This window comes from Manacus vitellinus, unplaced genomic scaffold (assembly GCF_001715985.3).
Source record: "Manacus vitellinus isolate BGI_N305 unplaced genomic scaffold, ASM171598v3 scaffold_11_pilon, whole genome shotgun sequence".
NCBI lineage: Eukaryota > Metazoa > Chordata > Aves > Passeriformes > Pipridae > Manacus > Manacus vitellinus.
Genome location: NW_021938895.1, coordinates 15657853 through 15679029, shown reverse-complemented (window position 1 = coordinate 15679029; position 21177 = coordinate 15657853). Strand labels below are relative to the sequence as shown.

Below are 21177 nucleotides of genomic sequence, written 5' to 3'. Positions count from 1 at the left end.
ATCACCTAGAAGAAAACAGAGAAAAGATACTTTAATTCTATGTATCATAAAATTACAAAACCTACTGAATCTACATGACTCATTAGCACACTGCTTAGTTCTCAGAAGATTCTTGATCACGACAATCTTGCTTAAGATAAGTAATATGAAACTTTGATAAAAGTCTATGCACTGGAGCCTTCAGAAAATAATCTAAACAATACATATACGAGAAGAAATCACTTGCCATTTACTTGGAAATGTGGCCCATTTTATTTTAACTGAAAAGCATTCATTATACAGTGCAAACAGTTCTTTGGTAAATTTACTGATTAAAATAACAACAACACTGACTTTGTTTTAGATAACATTAAAAAAAAGAAAATAAATATGTAAAATTTGCAACATAGTACAGCAATACTCTCACAGTGGATACTGAGGAAATGGTCAGCTAACCATTGGCCACTGTTTCAGAAATGTTAAAATCAACGCTGATTCTACAGACACTGCAATAAAACTGAACTAGTACAATCCATGACTGATAACATTTTAAACTGTGGATAAAGACCTGTTTTTCCTGGTTTATAAACACATGGATGGCAGAAAATAACTCAATATTACACTTGTTACACTTGTTTAAGCATATTCAGGCTCCTAAGCCCATTTTATATACCATATGAATAAACAGTGAACAACAAAGAAAACCTCCCACTTTACTCTGGAGGCTGGAGAAAAGAAACAATCAGATATAAGGTACTATTTTAAAATGTATAAATGGAAACTCTCTTCTCCTATTAGCAGAAATCTTGAGAAAGTGTATTTAATATAAAACTGGAATAAAAGAATGCAAGTAGTAACCAGCTGGATGTATTACTGCCTTACTTAACTGTTTAGGCAGCTACATTATATTTGGGTTAGCTCTGCAATCCTTTCTCTTTGAGGAATTTCTGCTATAGGTCAATGGGAGTTCCATCTGAGTTGGAATTACAGGGCGAGACGTGTGGTTTGGACTCTCAAAAAAAGTCAACAAAATACCAGAGTATCACAGAAATACAGGAATGACAACCTCTAGGAACCATATGATACTCAAACATGCTCGCCACACACAATTTCTAGATGTATTAACATAGAAAATTACATAAATCAAAACATTGTATATAAAATCAATTAAAATATTCTTAAAAATATAAATTGTAGTTCCATGTGTACCACACACCTTTAACACAGCACTCACATGTACATATTGCTTCTACCATAGCATGAAACAAGTTTCTGTAGTAAGCTTTAAAGATACACCAAAGTTTGAATGTGTGTCATGGTAACAGTTTATCAAATTAGAAATTATTAATGTTAGTAATCAGAGAAATTATGTGCCAAAATATGATAGTGGATTTCATATTGCCATCCTAGGTTAGTTATTAGACATGTTCTACCATGTAACAATTAAGTATTCAGTCTGCTTGCATAATCTGAAATGTTTAACATATGAATGTTTAATTCTGTGCAGATTTCTTCGATACCCAAATCTCTGTCCCCTAAATTTTAACACTAAACTCAGAAGTCAGTGACTAAAGAGCAGGTCTGGTTCTAGCTAGTCCTGATTTAGGATTAAATGACAGAGCCATAAACTCTAACATATTAAGTATTCAGGGAAAGAATCAATTCTGAATAAACACAGAAAAGAGTTGTAAAATGAGGTATGATAGTTGTCCTTCACTCAATATAATTCCTGGTCAAAAATATGAAGTTTGCCTTCTAAAAAGTACACAACTTTGAAATCCTAGTGTAGACATATACTCTATAACATTAAACATTTATTAAATGGGAAATAAAGTCCATTGGTAGACCATTTTTAACATGAAAGATAAAAATATTGAGGTAAAAATATATATGCATTAGATGAAACTCAAAAAAAAAATAAAAATCAAAGACCTTGTCAGAAAAAGTAGTCAATCCACATTTAATCATGCTCCTTGACCTTGATTTTTCTTTTTTTTCAACAAACAGTGCCACAATATAATCAGGAACATATGTCTATTGACAATATGCACAATGAATCAGTAGGAATCTTTGTATAGAAAATGGCTTGGGACATCTTTTCACATTTTCAAAACAGGGCCATACAATTATGTGAGCTGATCTGAGATCAAAAGAAGTATGCTGGACTGGATGTTTATTTTAAAATTATTTAAAATAAATGAAACAAAAAAAATGTTGCCAAGCAATTACATATGTTTTGACAAAAAAGGATTATATTCATTTTTAAGATCAAATGCTACTCTGTCATGTATGTTTCCCCAGAATGAGGAAAACCGTCAATTACATGTATAATGTACATTCACTTGCTTTTTGTATCTTCCAATTACATTTATTTATATTTCCTTACTATTTCTAGCACTTTTTTTCCCTAAAAATTTTGATTAATTTTGCTCCTTGAATTAAGGAAAGGATTTGAAAGGTGTCATGTCGTTTAATTGTTTCCTTGCTGGTCCAGATGCAGAAACCACAGTGTGAATTTCCATGCACTGATGTTTGCAGGAACTGGCCCAACACAACACTGCTTTGGGCACAGTGAGGTCATGTTTTCCGTTTCTCTGTGTCTTACTAAATAACAACAAAGAGCTAAATATCAAGTCAGACTGGTACTAAAAAGGGACAGTAAACTTTCAATGTTGCTAAATTAAAGATAGGAAACAAAGTGTTCATTTTAGAGTAAATCTTAAGCCCAATCATTCTGGGTACCTAAAACTACCTGACAGTGTTCGTTTAAAGTAGCACCAGTTTGAGTTTGTCTAACCTGAGAAGTATAACACACAATTAACTTTGACCTGTTTGCTAATTTCCCTTTCATTAATTTTTGCATTGTGATTTACCTTCACGGGCAGAAAATAAAATGATACATTAAGTCGAACTGTTACAGCACCATTAGAATATTGTAAATCTTGATTTCTTGCTGTTGTTAAGACTGTAGTTACCTGGTTTTGCCATCAGCAGGCACTGATACGAATTGAGGAATATGCACCCTAAATTCTTAAAAAGCAGGCTTATGGCTTCTTTTTATTAATGTTTTGTTGTAAGCAGACTGGACAGCAATCTCCTTTAACCTTCACAGGCGCTTCGCAGTCAGCCAGTGGGCATGATTCTACAAAACAGGTAATCTGACCAACCTGGGTCAAGAAAAAAATAACAAAACCAAACCACTCTTAGCTACGTGTTACAAACAAGAAATAAATTTTTTCATACTATTCATTCTCTTTTAAGATCCTGACTATTATGATTAACTCCACATAATTTGTTTCAGTATAAACTTCTATTGACAAGTCTAAGGTGCTCTCTGTACTACCATGTCTCTTTAATGAAGCAGCATATACCCTCTTAAGGTGCTACTGGGGTACCAAGCACCACATATTTCTTTAATTAACTTTCTAAAAATTTTACTAGGATAAAAGAAAATTAAAGTCCAGCACTAAGTCAGACGAGCTTTTACTGATTTTTATGCATTTTAGTAGACTTTTTCAGGAAATGTCCCACTTTGCAGTTAATTCTACCCATATAACTATATATTAATGAAAATGGAAATATAATTAAGATAGATAAAGGCTGGATTGAAAAACAGTGTCAAGGGCAGGGATATCTGAAAATATAATTTTCTGCACAAAATAACTGAAGATCCATAAAAAACAATTAGCAAATATTACCCAGGCAGGTACAAAACTGGGACTGCTGTTTTAGAAGTAGAAACTAACATAATTCCTATCTCAAAATGAATTTCCAAATACTTACTTTGCATTCACACACAGTACAAGGGTCCCTTTTCCAGGTTTCATTGCTGGAATATGATTTACCCTCTTCATCAGTGCAATCAGAATTACTGAGGCGTGATTCAAGTTTTTTTATCTGAAAACATTTAAAAAAGTTAATAAAAAAGTTGAAGGTTTTTATTTGTGCAAGGTATTCTGTCTTTTCTCTTAATCTACATAATACGTGTTAGATACTTTTCTGGGTTTTTCTTCTCACTACTTAGTTTTCATAATGCTAAAAAACTAGAAACAAGTAATATCTATGGAGTCAGTCTTTCAAAAGAAAGCTAACAGAAAATATATCTTTCCTACCATTGAAATATTCAGCTAGAGCATACAAAGAGAACAAAACTACATGTGTTATATATGGAAAATTTAAATTGTCAAAAATGTTTTGAAAAGGAGGTGATTTTTTTTAAAAAACCCACCTTAATTACAAATGTTTACTTTGATTTTTTACTATCTCCTATATGTTGTACATTTTAAAAATGGAATTCCACTATGGCTTAATAAAGAGTATACTTGCAAATATCGTAAAAGTCTTCTTTAAGTGATCTAGATCTTAACAATATTTACAGCTGTAGCCTGGCATATTACTTCCTATGAAGGTTACATTTTAATCATAGCTTTACATAGATTCTATATACATTTCAAATAGGAAAAAAGATTTTATTAACACTACACAAAAATTTTTAGAGAAAGGCTAATTCCATGTTTAGCACACAATGGTTACACAAGGCTTCAGGTTCAAAAAGTCAAGAGCGTCTAGTTGTAGAGTACTTCAGTATGATTTCAAAAGAACATAGAAATAAAGAATAATAACACAACATGTTCTGTGTTGTTTTCTGTTTGAGATACTATGTGGTGGATTTTGGCTGCAAGGGATGTCTAAATAATACGAGTGGTGTTAGGAAAACATTATGAATTAAATCTACAATTAGACACTGTTCATTATAGCATCTTACCTGATTTCTGAGGCTTGAAATAGTTTTTTGCATTTCCAAAACAAATTCTTTGAAGTCATTCACTGCAGGTACATTTCTATTTTCATTAGATGCTGATGTGGCATTACGAAAAAATTTACTCTGTTTCACAGAACTGCAACAAATGAATGCCAAGTCAGGATATTCATCTAACTCATTTTTATTTGGCTAGATATTTTGGAACACCTAGCAAAAATGTAAAAGAAGAGCAACTAACAAATGTAGGAACAGTAGGAACCACAACAGTATGCAAGACCCACTGGTGCTGAAGACAGACTCAGGACAGGTGAGCTCTGGCTCTGAATTATTGTTAACATCGTCAGCAACAGGGAATTTCTTCTACTTAGAAAAATTACGTATTTCATACAGGGGTACACACAAAGTTGTCATCAGTGACACTGTAGAGCATCACCTTAAATTCACTCTTGAGCCTCCAATACAAAAGCAGACATGAGAAATCCTTCTAGATATGAAGGATTAAAATGTGTCCCATTTTAACTAACATTTGTACTGACTACAGTACACAAAATATAAAGTCTTTTGTCTGTAGCACTTTTCAGGTGATATCTCTTAACAGATGTGCAACCCTAAATTCTGTTAATCAATTCAATCTGTTGATGAGAAGGAGCAATCAAAAGAATTGTCCATAAATAATAATTTATTATCTAGCACCACTTAACAAAACGTGAATTCAAAACCAAGGATAACACTAATTTCTAAGTTACTTATTAGATTAAGATCCTTGAATCCATACAAGCATTTCTATTTTGTTAACATGTCATCTCTGGTTCAAAGGGATACCCCAAAAAATGAAGAGGCAAAGAAATTCCCATATAACAGGGCTCATGATTTATAATATTTCTGCATAAATTAAAACAGCACTTACTGGCAGGGGTTCAAGCTACTTAGTTTCTCATAGTTTTTCATCTAAATTAAAGAAAAAGAACTCTAAACAACATAACATGCCAAAATTCAAGTAAACCAGCTGCTATTGTATAACAAAATGTTTAATCTTCCCCACCTGGTCAAGTTATTGAAAATGAGGAGGAAAAAAAGAAAGGAGAAAAAGAATCTTCTCACCACAAATACAATTTAAATACAATGAGCAAGAGAACTGATGGAAATATTAAAGACAGGTTGCTTTAGTTTTATTTATGCTACAAATAAAGTATTGTAAATTTCCAATTCTGTATTCCTAATTAGTAATTGGACTATTGAAGATTTCTGAAACACAGTCAAACAGCAAGCTAACAGAACAAGCTCCTACTCAGACACAAGTGTTTATTTTTTCTTGCTTTCATTTTTATTTAATTTAACCCTTTTACATTTTTAGAACTGTGCAACTAGCATCCTTAAAAAGTGACTGCTGTTCTGCTACCAGTTCACTTGAAAAGACAGACAAAGCATACTTCTTTAATGATTACTTTAAAGGAACCTTCCTTTTCATATTATCTATAAGCCAGCTTATACTTAGCTGTTGTCTTCTCTTGTCTAAAATCTTAAACACCTAAAGGTTCTGTTACTTCAGGACAGATTCCTATCAATTAAGTGAAATAATCGTGGTGTTTCTCCAAGTGCTAGAACACCCACATGAGTATTTGAAATTGCTGAAATACATTTACCTGTCTATGCATCTGTCTAGATGCTTTCCTTGCCAGAGTAGGTAGACTTTGCCTGGTTGTCATCATCAACAAAGTACATAATTTTATTTGCTAAAAGAATGTATGCTAAATGGAAAGAGCTATAATTCAAAAAAGCTCATCATGAAGGATCTTCACAAGAAATGCTTGGTCTGAGCAGAACTCATTTCATGTCACTAATTCATAGGTAAGTTTTGATAACCTGGAAGGGGCAGGGACCCTGTGCAGCTGACAATTTGTGACCAACACTGTGATTTACTTCCCTGCCACAGTATTTTGAGGATTAGGGAGTTATAAACAATATTGTCTGTAGCACTACTGTTCTCCTTTCCTGTTCTGAGTATTTTGGTACCAGAAGCCATCCTTACTGTTATCACAAATTTTTAAGCCAGTGTAATCAAGACTTGGTTTTCTCCATTTCTACAGGAGGAACTAGAACCTCCAAAGAGGAAATGAAATAATTTAGTTTGGTTACCGCTGGCACAATAGGAACGAGGGATTTCAAGTCCCCAGATTATGCTTCATTACTGAGTTTTTTCATGAAAAGCACAGGCAGAACAAAAGCACTATGCTATGTCACTCACAAAGAGTCTTACACAAATTTGAGCTTGAAAAAAAGTGGGTTTTTGTTAGCAGAGATGCAGAAGTGTCAGAATGAAGAACTGAAATGCTTGAAAAAGCAGGCACTGGAAAACAGTGCACTTAGAAAGAAATGATTCAGTTTCATTCCATTTTGAAAACAAATGGGATTTTATACTTCTTAAAAAAAAAAATCTCACCTTACTGTTTTGGACATTTTCATTTTCTTCAGGGGCTTGTCCTCCTGAAAGCTGTAGTCAAGAGAACGTCTTCCTCGAAAGTGATACGAAAATGCATTAAACTGTCCTCTAGTTCTACAGTCTGAAATTAGACAAGAATTTGCATATTATAAACAACAGTATATTTCAGCAGTTATAATATTAATATGGGTTTGCATTGTCTTCTGAATTGATAAAGGCAAGTCATACATTCAGTTGATCCTTCTGGAATCAGTTGATGGCAGATGAATATGTCTCAGTGTTACAACACTTAAGCTAGCTGGATGCAGAGAATCTGATTATTCACAGACCAGCTTTTTAGTGTGAAACAAAGGGATAAACTCTATTTTTACAAACCTATCCAGTGCTACTTTAACTATTCTTTTCACTTCTGAACTTTCCACGCTCTTGGCTTTTAATTATTTTCTACTTTTCAAAAGGGGCAGTTACATATGAAGCAAAACAATGACAGCAAAACCACCCTTTGGCTTCCTCATCTATCCCAGGCATTATTATTTGTTATTTTTGCCATGTGAAAGAGAATTTATAATTAAATCCTGGAGAACGTTTGCAAATACTTTATAGGTTGACCAGCCCCATTTCCAAATTTCAGGAATTTGAAGGTATCACTACACTCTAAAGCTCTTTCCACCACAGAGTGAAAATCTCAAGCCTGAGAATAATCTACGACAGAAATCTTCTGCTAAAATCCTAAAAGGACAGCTTGACAGGATGAAGTATGTCTTTCCTTCAGTTCACTTAGCCTTCCAAACACAGTAAGTATTTGGAAGGAGTCTCATTTAAAAAATAAAAAGAAAACAAAGCAAAACTGCAACAGCACTTTTGAAAGGAGACAATGAGAAAAAAGTTTTCATTTCTGTTCACAGAAGCTTTAAAGCTAAAAGTCATAACGGGCCAAGCTGAAGCAGGAACCAACAGCATGATCAACATTTAAAAGAAGAGTCTCTTAAAACAGAAGGGAAGATGGAAATACAGGATGCCATGGACATATCCCAGCTAAGTCTGGTATTAGCAGAATGAGGCATGAAAGCAATTGAACATGGAAGGAGCAATTTTCCATAAGTTTCTCTGCACCAAAACAAATTAGTTCAGAAAGTCAATATTTTTCTGAATCTTGGATTGAATACCTAAAGTATTAACAAAAATTACTGCAGAATGTAAAGTTGCTCAGAGTATACAAAAATAAGCATCTTGGACTACTTTTAATTACACTGGATTTAAAGTAGACTATTACAATTACCCTGTTAGGAAAAAATTAAGTTTGTCCATGGCTTAATATCACTTAGGACAGAAAGAAAAAAATTGAATGGCAAAAAAAATAGAAGTACTGATTGAATTTCAGTACAAAAACAATACCTACAGATCATTCTTGAACACAAGTTATCCACAATTCCCCTTCCCTTTTCTTTCCTTACAGTTCTTTAAAAATTCATTACCTTCCTGCTATAACAGCATCCCCGAAGAACTAGATGGCATTTGCTGTCAACATATTGTTCATTCTTTATATGTGTTCTGCTGTTTCTCACATAATTTTCTTGCTGCCCACTCAGAAACTAAGCACTTTCAGATGGGAACAGACCGATGTGTCTGTCAGATGCTTTGCATGAAGGCATTTTAGAACACCCTTAGACACTCCTATATTTAGTACAGTAAGAAAAAGGGTCACACTCTGAAGGGAGAAAGAACTATCTTTGGTCAGAGGAATTATTTTCTTAAAGCAATGTGTTGCTTAAAGTTTTCCTGAGTGTCACAAAAACTTAAGTTTCTCCCACTATGTGCAAGGTTTCTACTATCCCGCTTTGTTTAATAACTGCCAAGGTCATCTTGCATAATATAGATAATTTTTTTTGTACAATAACACAATGGCCCATTGTTTTTTTTTATTCCTAAATTGATTTTTAGAAACAAAGGTTTGAAATCCTGGGAAAGTTTAATCACCTTAGGCCAGTAAATATGAGAACCATATGTTCAGTGACAGCTTTAAGTACACACACCTGATTTTCTGTGGTTTTTAAAGACTCATATATGTCTTGCCAAATTAACAACTCTTGTTCTTCGTTTCTGTTTCAGGTACAACAAATTGGATTGCCACTGCTGAGAGGTGCAGGACAGAATGCTTTAGCTTTCAGAAAGCCTAAACCAAGAAATTTCATATTTTACACTTTTTTTAAAATTATTTTATTTTTAATGAAGAATACTTTAGCAATAGCAGTAAATAAGAAAAATAAATCTAAAATTTTCCCTTTTTTTAAGCCTATCTAAAATGTCCCCAAATTAGCAATACCCACTCCAATTTATTTTCTGCAGAAAAAGTGAATGTTTAAAAGCAACATAAGGTATTGTTATACTGGAAGCGTCAAGACCATCCATTTACAGAATCACAGAATCATTTAGTTTGGAAAAGACCTCAAAATCATGGAGTCCAACCTTTGACCTTCTCAACTAGACCACAGCACTACGTGCCATGTCCAATTGTTTCTTGAACACCTCCAGGGAATGGTGACTTCACCATCTCCCTCAGTAGTCCATTCTAATGTTTAACAACCCTTTCCATAAAGAAACTGGCATTTCCATCTCTATACGAATGCCCTGTTTCCCAGAAGGTTTTGAAAATGCACCTATAATGTAAATTAGATAATAAAATCCCTGACATTCCTAAATTACTGAACACTCCTAAATTCCCCATGAATCACTCCTCAAAATCTGGGCCATGGAGAATTAATGTAACAGTAGATTCTAATTAAAACAACTTGAGAGACTAAAGAAAAGTGAACAAAAGCACATATAAATATCTATTTGATAACAGCTTGATTCTCTGAGATTTATTGTAGTGAATTAAATTTCTGTAACTGCAAGCATTTGTACATATCTAAGCACCTGTAGTCATGCCAGTGGGAGCAGTAAAGTAGAGGAGAAACACTGAAAATGGTTGATGTAAAAATATTTTTTGAGCAGATGTTTTCATAAAGCAGTTACTGACAAACTGCACAATACAGGAAAATGACTTTTTACATGAAATGAAGCCCTAACCCAAAATAGCTGGTTTTGTTATTGCTAAACAGGCCACATCCCTTCACATTGCCCTGCATTTCTAAATTTCTTCTGTTGAATAAGACTTTCTAACAAATGATACATTAAACAGCAGCAAAAAATGTAATATGGTGGTGTTAAATCCAACAGTAATCTGCTCAGATTGGAACAGGTGTATTTTGTATAAACATTTCTTAAACATCTCAGAAAAAAATGGTAGAGAAGACACTCTCTTTAAATGTAAATGTAAATGTAAAAAGATACATTTGAATGTAGAAAGCAAAAATAATTTTCTGTGTAAACAGAAAATGTTTTCAGGCATAAATTGCATACTTTTGGTATTTTGAGGCGTCCTTGGTGAACAATTTCCATTGTCACAAAAGAACTTCCAGTCTCACACTAAGTGTGCTGGTAACATTTTAAAATGTTATTTCCATCATATATTCCACAGAATTTAGTGCTTAGCACAGCATTGCTTAGTATTTTCATTGAAGATGAAAGGGCATAATGAAAAGTGCTTAATAAGAGGTAATGTGGTCAGTAGAGAAGCAACAGACAGCATAATTGTTGGTCTGATCTTAAAATACAGGACTTCATAAATATAGGCCTAATCTACTAGAAGACCACACATAAATGCATTCAGATTATGTCTTAACTCTTCTAATGAAATTCAGTGAGATTTAAACACATCTAATCAGAATTTATATAAGGTCATATTCCTGAATTAAACTAAAAAAAGAACAGTATCTAATAGAAGAGTGTCTTAGTTTAACAAGATTACAACTTAGAAATTAAGAAACTTCAGGTGGAAGAGTGGAAAAGGAAAAGAACAGCTTTTTATTAAAAAAATCTGAATAAACAACAAATGGTGCAATCATAAACTTTCAGAAGAAACAAAACAAAGTCCCAGTTCCCCAGGTCAGGGGTGGTGGTGGTGGTGGTGAAGAAACCCGTGGCAACCTGGGGTGGGGAGGGGGAAAAGGAGAGGGAAAGGCAGGACTGTTCCAGAAGTTCAACAGCTGCTCGCAGCCACATGTGCCTGCAGCAGCCAGCAGCTGGTGGCTTCACAGCCAGCAATGAGAGTCCTTTTCCCCACAGGCAGTCCTGAGGCAGAATACCTCCTAGGTCTATGTGAAACTTCATGAGTTTTGACATAAAACAAAAGGTGAAAGAAATTTTTCATTTCAACTTAGAAAAAAAACCACCCTCAAAAAGTGTGAAATTTTTAAAGACTCACAATTGAGTGATCACAAAAGTGTACACTGAGTACTTTTAAAAAACAAAATCAAAATACACTTTTTGCACTAGACAGCCTGAAAAAAAGCACCAAAATTTTCTTATTTGGAAAATCTGAAGCTCAAATGCTACTTTGCTCAAATAAAGTAACCCAGTAAACCCAGCAATTACTCATCATCTCTGACAAGACAAAGAAAGGTAGTAAGTGAAGGAAAACATAAGAAAACGTGTGTACTTCAGTGGACGCCCTACTTTTTTCCATCATAAACTAGTAATTCTGTTGTAGAATTTGTTAATTGAAATCTATAATTTTGTTATTATAAAGAGGAATAATGCCTTGCTTTATAATATATACTAGCTTTACTTAAGAAATCTACAAGGTAGCTTATGGTAACTAAGAAGTTTTTTCTATTTTTCATATAGAAAAGTATTTTTACTTTTAACAAAACAGGAAAGATAATAAAACTAGATGTGTTTCAAACCAGGCTGGAACAGCTGAACATATGGGTCACTAATGAAACATACGTAAAGTGCAATGCACGGTATTCTACACTCGAAATTTTAACTTAGGGTAATTTCAACTACAAAACAATTAGAAGCATTTTAAATATGGAGAATGGTTTAACTTTTTTCTTTTAAATAATAACCAATAATAAATTCAAAGAAACAAACCCCCACAATGTATACAACTCAAAGTGCCATTCCCGACTGTACGCTCTCCACCTCAGAGGAGTGGTGAGTCCCTAGTGCCATGGAAGGAAAGAAACTTTTTAAATTAGTTGCTTAAACTAGATTCCCACAGAAAATGTCACAGTCATTCATCCAAGCAAGAAAATAGTTCAAGCCATGCATACTTTGCTTTTTCCTCATTAACCTCTGCAAGGCTTCAGGAGTTCAGAAGTAGGGGATAAATATAGGCAATTTTTTAAAGAACATTAATTATTTACACTTTCTTTGGCTTCGCAGTTGTCTGACTGTACTGCATCCAGCGGTACCCTCTGGTAGCAACATTCTTGAATGAAAATACAAGCTAGGTTGTTGAACAGATGAATACTCTAAAGACTTTCCAAAGATAACATCTGCTCTAAAAGGCTCAGTGATAACATAACATTTAGAGAATCAACACATAATTTATCAGAACAGTTTTACTATTTTTCCAAATTGATAAAAAATTGTATTTTTGAAACTGTCTGTCAAGTTTCATGAGCCATGCCAAAGTGAACTTATCCTGAACAGGCAGAATATGCTTCATTTACAGTAAAGCACTTGAAGAGTGATAACTGATTTTCTCTCAATTCTGGCACATCAGGGATTTTTTTAAGAGATTCTGGAAGTCTTTGTATTAAAATTGCAATGTGTCAATTATATCTAGATTTTTTATAAGCTATTATTATTAATTTGGGAATGGCAAACTTGGTAAATATTTTTTAAAAAAAATCTGAAAAGCCTTCAAAAAAAAAAGCTATAAAAATTAGAGTAAGGCCTGAAAGAAATTATATTTGGGAGATATTGTACAAGATTTCACTGAAACCTAAAGTATTTATTTCTGCTAGTATCACACAAATAACTTTTATTTTGAACTGAGTCTTCCAGGGAAGAATATTCTTAGAGTGTTGTTACACATTTAAAGTCCCTGCTTGAATTTTGCCATTGCCACCAAGTGAGGGCGATTGCTGACAACGAAATAAAAGCACAGAGTGTTCAGCACATTTTCCCCCATCCCCTCCGGGGGAGAGGGGCCAGCGCTTTAAGGTGTGTGCCACCATGGGACCAGGGGTGGCAGGGGAGATCAGATCCTGCATGTGAGATCCTGGATCCGAATCTCACAATTATTGATACGGTTTGCAACCAACTCACTGTGAGTGTGTGTGTGTGTGGGGAAGGGCTGGGCCTGGACCTGCAGGCACACGGCAGAGCCCGAAGGCCTGCATGTAAGGCCTGTGCTGAGGGCACAGGGCAGGGCTGAAGGCAAGGCCTGCTGCCCACGCAGAGCACAGGGCAGAGCTGCGGGCCCTGCAGCCGGGCTGTCAGTCAAAGCAAAACTGCCTGGTAGCCCGCCCACAGCACATCCCTGGAGCCTGTGACTGCTACAGCACAACTCACTCTGGCCTGGAAGGCGCTGATGGGATATCCCGCCTGGGAGGGAAAACTGAACTCTATAAATACACGGGACTCCATGCGCGCGCTCTCTCTCTCCTCCCTCTCCAGCTGACATGGTGTGAACTATCAAATCTTGTTTGTAATTATTTTCTCCTCTTGTTTCTCTCTCCTTCTGTCTTTCTTTTTTCCTTTTAATCTGTTTTCTTCTGTTACTCTTTTCCTTCTCTTGTGGGTAACTTAAAACCAGTGAATCGTGCTTTACTAAAGCTGGTATATTGATTGTTTTTAGTGGGTATTTTCTGTGGAATGGGTCTTTGGGCTGAATGTTTTAGTGAAATGCTTTTTTCTTGGTTGTATTTTACTCCTGTAAAAAACTTATGTCAAAATATCTTATTTTTCTCACTAAATTAAAAAGAAATTCTCTTAGAGAAGAGTGTGTGACTCTTTCTCTGGACACTATTTAGAGGTTATAATGAACCAAAAGGCTTTTTTAAAAAGTCTTAAATAAAAATGTAACCACTCTGGGCAGTTTATAGCTTAACTGGAGCACAACATTTTTAAAATGGCGACAAAGGTGGCATTAGTCTTGAAAAGCAAAGAGAAAATTATTTTTGTTAAATTATGTCAGCTTCTGGCCAATGTTTCAACACTTGCAAAAATATTGGAAACTTATTTTTTCTCTTTTCATTTTAAGTTTTTCTAGCCCTCAGAAATGGTGCTGAGGAAAAACGGGCAAAATTTGGTATTTTCAGCAAAAAAATACAGTTTTGGCAAAAGAAAATAAACCCCTCACAAAAAGCAGGTTTTGCCAGGAGAAAAGAAAAAAAAAACAACCTTTTGCCGAAATATGTTATTATTGTCACTAAATTAAAAAGAAATTCTCAGAGAACAGTGTGTGACTCTTTCTCCAGATGCTAATTAGAGATTATAACGAACCAAAAGGCTTTTATAAAGTCTTAAATAAAAATGTAACTGCTCTGGGCAGTTTATAGCTCAATCCAGAGCATAACACCGCGCAAACTGATATGAGAACAAGACGGATTAAAAGCAAGAGCTGTGCCCGCCATAGCTCTCTTGCTGTCTGGCGCAGACCCGTTGTAGATGCTCCATCAGCTCCCTGCTGCCTGGAATTGCCGTGTGTCAACCGCCACAGCAGCTCTTTTTCCTTCTATCCAGCATTCTGACAAGGAGGTGCCTGCAGGGATTCATGAAACCTCTGCCTGGCTTCCGCAGTCCCCACATTGGCTTGCTGCCGCAGATGCAGCTGTGCTTGCCAGTGCCCCACACCTACCACTGCAGCAACAACTTCAGGAGCTCCAGTGCGGCTCTGCCACTTCCTACTTGCTATAGGTGTCTGCCTTGCATGGCACTGCCTCACTGTCCTGACCTGCTGGTTTCCCATGCCCATTGGACCTGCACTGACCCTCCCTGCAGACCCCACATACACCTGCCTGCAGCCACAGCAGCTGCCAGAGCCGGAGCCCCCAGAGCGCCCACCACTGCCAGGAAAGCCTGCCAGTGCCACCTTCTCGTTGCGGCTGTAACTGTACTAAAGAAAAGCCGCTTACCAGCTCAACAACACAGAGGTGGATGAAGTGTGTTTTTCTGGGTGATGTTCTTTCTTTGTTATTGTTTCTTGTTTCATGTTTGGTTTTGACTTTTGTTTTGTCTTTTTTTTTAGTAAAAATTGTTACTTCTGTTTCTATTTCCTGTGAAGGACCAGGAATCAGAATGGGGAAAATCTCAGAAGTGGAAAAAGATGTACAAGTGACTGAAAGGACTTTATGATACAGACTTTACAGTTATTATGTATATACACATTGTATGCTTCCCCAGAATTTGTATTTCCCAGGCATGTCCTGCAAATTGGCTGGAGAAGCTGCAGAGAGGGGACAGCCTCCATTTGCCCCTTCTCTCCCCGATTCCTCCCACGTTCCTCCCTCTTATGCCCGTGTCCCTATCCTGGTTTGTCCCCCCGCTTGTCTGTCTCATGCTCCGCCCTATGTTCTGGCCCTTTCCCCTCCCGAGCTGATAAAAGACCTTTTATCCCGAGCTGATAAAAGGTCCCCGCCCACTTTTGGACCGCGGCAATTTCCTCCCTCATGAGTGTCAATTGATTTTGAAATTCACATTAGGTCTGAGGAAAAGGGGGCTCTCTATTCCATCTAAGGTCCTGCTTCCCTGGCAATATTGTCTTTAACCCAAGACAAGAGTGATTTATTTTTTAAAGGCTTGTTTACCTTACAAGATAATACACTAGCCAGTTTAAAAGCTAAGATGTGCAATAACTTTGAATAGTAAATCTCTATCTACTTTTTTTTTATTTTTAATGATATCTGAGTTTGTTCTTATGGTACAGTCACATCACTTAGAATCCTTCCTCAGTATTTACTGTATCTGTAATAGATTGCAGGGACATTCTCCATCAGTTTAACTTTTACCTTTCGCCTTAAATTCTGAGCTGTATCACAAAATAATTCTTTGTCATTGGGGACAACTACATCTTAGCAAAAGAGTTAAATAGAAAGTAGTGAAAGATTGTGACTTCTCTCAGAAATGCAATCCAGTGATTCTTTATTCATGCATATCTTTTGACAGAATACTGAATAGCAGACTCAGCAGTAGCAAACTCAAGAGAATCAGCAGTAGAAAACACAAAAAACACAGATCTTGATACTTTTCATCAGAAAATCTACAAGATATTGGTATTGAAAGCTAGAAGATTCGTATACATATATGCTAATTTGGAGTTTGGTAATTACGATAAGCTAATAGTACCATTATCTTCTCAAGAGCAAGTTTTCTCCAATTAATAATTTGTTTGAGAGCAATTTCTAGATAGTCACAGTTCAACAGCTAAGTTCCCAAAATTCCTGAATATACTTTTACAGCCTGGGCATGCCATTCAAGTTTTCTTAAAAGAAAATGATAACAACATTGTCAAGGAGACCTCAAAAAAGAGACGTCATTTTCCTCTGAAGTATTTTGTTTTTGATGCTACTGAAAATCATTCTGCATGATCGAGAAAACTCTCTTAGGAAGGGATTTTAACTATGTCACAGATGCAGTGATGCCCGTTGGTCGCGTTTAAGTAACCGGGTGAAAGGTGGAGATGAGCTTTGGTTAGGCCACCTTTTCTAGGCCCCTCTCCGTGTGGAGCAAGAAGTGCTCTCCTTGAAAAAGGCTCCTTGGTCATTCAGGGTGCTGCCCAAAGAGAATGTCATCTCTGGGGTCAGTTTCAGACAACCAATGTCCTGTATGCAGGGTTGGGTCTGCAGCTTCCAGTGCACCTCATCACCTGCCGTTTCAACCCTCGCCTGTTGCTACAGGGCTTTACAGATGTGGGTATAGCCCTCGAGCCTGCACAATGGTTTTTTTAGTAATTTCTAATTAGTAATTTCTAATTTAGTATTTTCTAATTGCAGTCAAACAAAGATTAAGAGACAAAGGCATACACCTGCCTTCAAAGGTGTACCCAAATTGACACTTGCACGCTGGAACATCAGAACCATGCTTGATACTGCCGATAGTGGACATTCTGAGCGTTGTTCTACCCTAACTGCCCATGAACTGTCACGTCTCAACATCGACATTGCTGCTCTCAGTGAAGTTTGTTTCCATTAGGAAGGCAGCCTTAGAGAACATGGTGCTGGTTACACACTCTTTTGGACAGGTAAACCCAGAACTGAAAGGCATGTCTCAGGAGTTGGCTTCATGATTATAAACTCTATTGTCCCTAAACTCGAAAATTTGCCGACAGGTCATTCTGACCGCATTATCTCCTTACGCCTTCCACTACACAACAAGCAACATGTTGTCCTCTTTAGTATATATGCCCCAACATTCCAAGCTGACCCTGCTGAAAAAGATAAATTTTATGCCGACCTGCGTCGCCTTACCCAAAAGGTTTCTGTAGATGATAAGATCATTATCCTTGGTGATTTCAACGCTAGAGTAGGAAAGAACTTTGAAGCCTAGAAAGAAGTATTAGGCAAGCATTGTTTTGGAAAATGCAACAATAATGGTCGCCTTCTGCTGGAATTCTGTGCGGAGCAGCAGCTCACCATCACCAACACTATCTTTCAGCAGAAAAATAGTCTGAAGACAACCTGGATGCATCCTAGATCCAAGCATTGGCACCTCACTGATTATGTCTTGGTGCGACAGAGAGATGCCCGTGATGTCCACCATACCCGCGTGATGCCTAGTGCAGAATGCCAAACAGACCATCGACTTGTGCGCTGTAAACTTAACTTCAACCTTAAGTTCAAACCTAAAAGGGGTGGTATTCCAAGGAGGAGACTCCAAGTTAACAATCTTCAGTCAGCCACAGTGAGAGACAGCTTTCAGGCAAACCTTCAAACTAGGCTAGAAGATCATTCCATAGATCCCTCTCTTGAAACACTTTGGCAACATATTAAAAATAGCATCCTTCAGTCCTCTGAAGAGTCCTTAGGGTTCTCCTTCAAGAAGAACAAGGACTGGTTTGATGAAAACAATCAAGATATCCAGGAATTGTTGAGGAAGAAGAGAACTGCTCACCAAGCACACCTTCCTCAGCCATCCTGCCATGTAAGAAAAGCAGCCTTTTGTCTTGCATGCAGCAAGCTCCAACAGAAACTCTGTGACATCCAGAACAAGTTGTGGATCAATCTAGCAGGAAAAATTCGATTATGCGCAGATACGGGTGATTATAGAGGATTCTATGAGGCCTTGAAAACAGCATACGGGCCGATCCGATCCAAAGCCCCCTACTCAGCACCCATGGTCAAACACTTCTAACAGATAAAACCTCCACTCTGAACCGATGGTCTGAACCACTTTCAGACTCTTTTCAGTACTAGCCATGTAGTGCAAGACTCAGCAATTCAGTACATCACACAGCAACAGGTGAAGAATGAATTGGATATTGCCCCTACTACAGAAGAAACTCTTAAGGCCATACAGCAGGTGAAAATCGGCAAGGCAGCTGGGGTTGATGGAATTCCACCTGAAGTCTGGAAGCATGGGGGCCAAGCACTCTGTGCTAAATTTCACGAGTTTGTGGTGCGCTGTTGGGAACTAGGCGAACTACCATCAGACCTTCGAGACGCAGTCATCATCACTTTGTATAAGAAGAAAGGAATTAAATCAGACTGTTCAAATTACCGTATTACTCTGCTCTCCACTGCTGGCAAAATCTTGGCAAGAATACTTCTGAACAAACTAATACCCGCCATAGCAGAAGGAATTCTGCCTGAAAGCCAATGTGGTTTCAGAGCCAACAGGAGTACCACAGACATGGTATTTGTTCTCAGACAACTGCAAGAGAAGTGTAGGGAACAGAACAAAGGACTCTATGTAATCTTTGTTGATCTCACCAAGGCTTTCGATACTGTGAGCAGAAAAGGTCTATGGCAGATTTTGGAACGTTTAGGATGTCCCCCCAAGTTCCTTAAAATGACCAACTCACTCCATGAGGATCAGCGCAGCCAAGTCAGATATGGCGATGCACTTTCTGAGCCATTTCTAATTACCAATGGTGTGAAACAAGGTTGTGTTCTTGCACCAACCCTATTCACAATCTTTTTCAGCATGATGCTCCATAGGGCCATGGCAGACCTTGATGATCAGGATGGTATCTACATTCCATATCGTACTGATGGAAGCCTTTTCAACCTAAGGCGACTGAAGGCCCACACCAAGACCTTAAACCATCTTGTCCAGGAGCTGCTTTATGCTGATGACGCCGCCCTTGTCGCCCACACAGAAGCAGCTCTGCAGCTTTTAACATCCTGCTTTGCAGACGCTGCTGAGCTTTTGGGGCTGGAAGTCAGCTTAAAGAAGACAGAAGTCTTCTATCAACCTGTACCTCAGGAAGTCTTCCATCATCCCCATATCACCACTGGTCAATCAGAGCTCAAATCAGTCCAGCAGTTTAATTACCTAGGTAGCCTCATCTCCTCGGATGGTAAGACTGACGGAGAGATAGACAACAGGTTAGCAAAGGCATATAGAGCTTTGGGAAAACTCTATAAAAGAGTTTGGTGAAATAAACACTTGAAGAAAAGCACGAAGATCAGTGTTTACAGAGCCATTGTGCTGTCTACTCTTTTATATGGGTCCAAATCATGGGTCATTTACTGCCACCACCTGTGACTCCTAGAACGCTTCCATCAGCGCTGCCTCCGTACAATCCTAAACATCCACTGGTCAGATTATGTAACCAATACATCTGTTCTAGAACAAGCAGCAGTCTCAAGTATTGAGGCCATGTTGCTGAGAACGGATCTGCGCTGGGCAGGGCACGTCTTAAGGATGAAGGACCACCGCCTCCCTAACATCGTGCTCTGTGGTGAACTTGCCACTGGCTGCCTCAAGAGAGGAGCCTCGAAGAGGAGATACAAGGACTCCCTGAAACAACATCTCAGCCTTGGCCATATTGATCTTCATCACTGGTCTACTATGGCTTCCAATCGAGAGGCCTGGAGACACACTATAGATGCTATAATGCTGTTGCTTCTTTTGAGAACGCACGCAGGATCACTCTCGAGGAGAAAAGACAATGCAGAAAGAATCGTGTCTTGCTGATACCGTCTAAGGAGTCTTTCTGCTGTGCTTTTTGCAACCGGATTTGTCTATCTTGCATTGGCCTCTTTAGCCACCAGCACGCTTGTAGCAGATGTGGGTAGAGCCCTTCCCAAATCTTCGTTTGCGAAGCCTAGCCATGATGATGACGATGGAGATGCAGTGAAGTCTGATGTGATGCTGGCTAAAGACAGGCTGTGTAGAAAATCTATATGAGACAGAAGCCAACATACAAGCCACAAAGCAGTGTCCTGTGCTTCACTCAGCTAAGTAAATGCTATTTCAGGAAAAGAATAAAAGGTTATTTTTGAAGAAAAAAAAATCACCCCACTCTCCTAACTTTTGAAGAAGATGGCAACGAACAAGAATATTTATCCACAAAAGAAAGAAAACAAGAAAACAGTTATCTACACCACATAATGCTCAAATCTATGCTATTTTTATACTGTGTCTATTGAACATAAAATATGGAATGACTGCCTTTTAACGGGGCTGCACTCCAGATTTGAATTTGTAATGTCTTAACAAAACCCAAACAACAGTAAAATATATTCTTTAAATAAAATGGACACTCAATAAACTGCATATACATCAATGCCCCCAAATCCACCTGTATACAGACCTTCACAGCAATCTTGCCACATCCTGAGGTCCAGTTTAGGAATATCTTCACAGCTACTATATCCATGTGGGAATTCAGCCACCTTAAAGACATCATGTTGTACCCTGGTTATGTTGTCACCATTATCACACAAAACTCTGGCAAGAGATGTCTGCTTGATCTGAGTTAGCTGAGCAGGCGTGAACACACCCGGGTTCTCATACCATAACCTGTAATCTCAAAGAAAAGACAAGTTTGCTAGTGAAAAAAAAACCAAACAGGCAGTTTTCCAAAGATATTTCAATACTGTGTTCAGTACTTGTCACCAGTAACGTGGAGCTCATATGGTATATATTTCTCCTTTTACTCTTGCTGCCTTCAGGAATGAGAGTTCTATGGTTCACAGCTTAATTTTTAAACAGA

The 21177-nt window shown here is 37.3% G+C and overlaps 1 protein-coding gene across 1 annotated transcript in view; it reads right to left on the bottom strand.

Annotated features, from left to right (window-relative positions):
* Window positions 1-228: 228 nt before the first annotated feature.
* The window catches only part of PXDN (peroxidasin), a 91376-nt gene continuing 70427 nt past the window's right edge, over window positions 229-21177 (bottom strand). Inside the window, 5 exon segments of the mRNA XM_029965815.1 lie at window positions 229-3146; window positions 3763-3876; window positions 4745-4877; window positions 7182-7302; window positions 20776-20984. Of these exon segments, the coding sequence (XP_029821675.1) occupies window positions 3024-3146; window positions 3763-3876; window positions 4745-4877; window positions 7182-7302; window positions 20776-20984 (700 nt within the window). The 3' untranslated portion in view covers window positions 229-3023.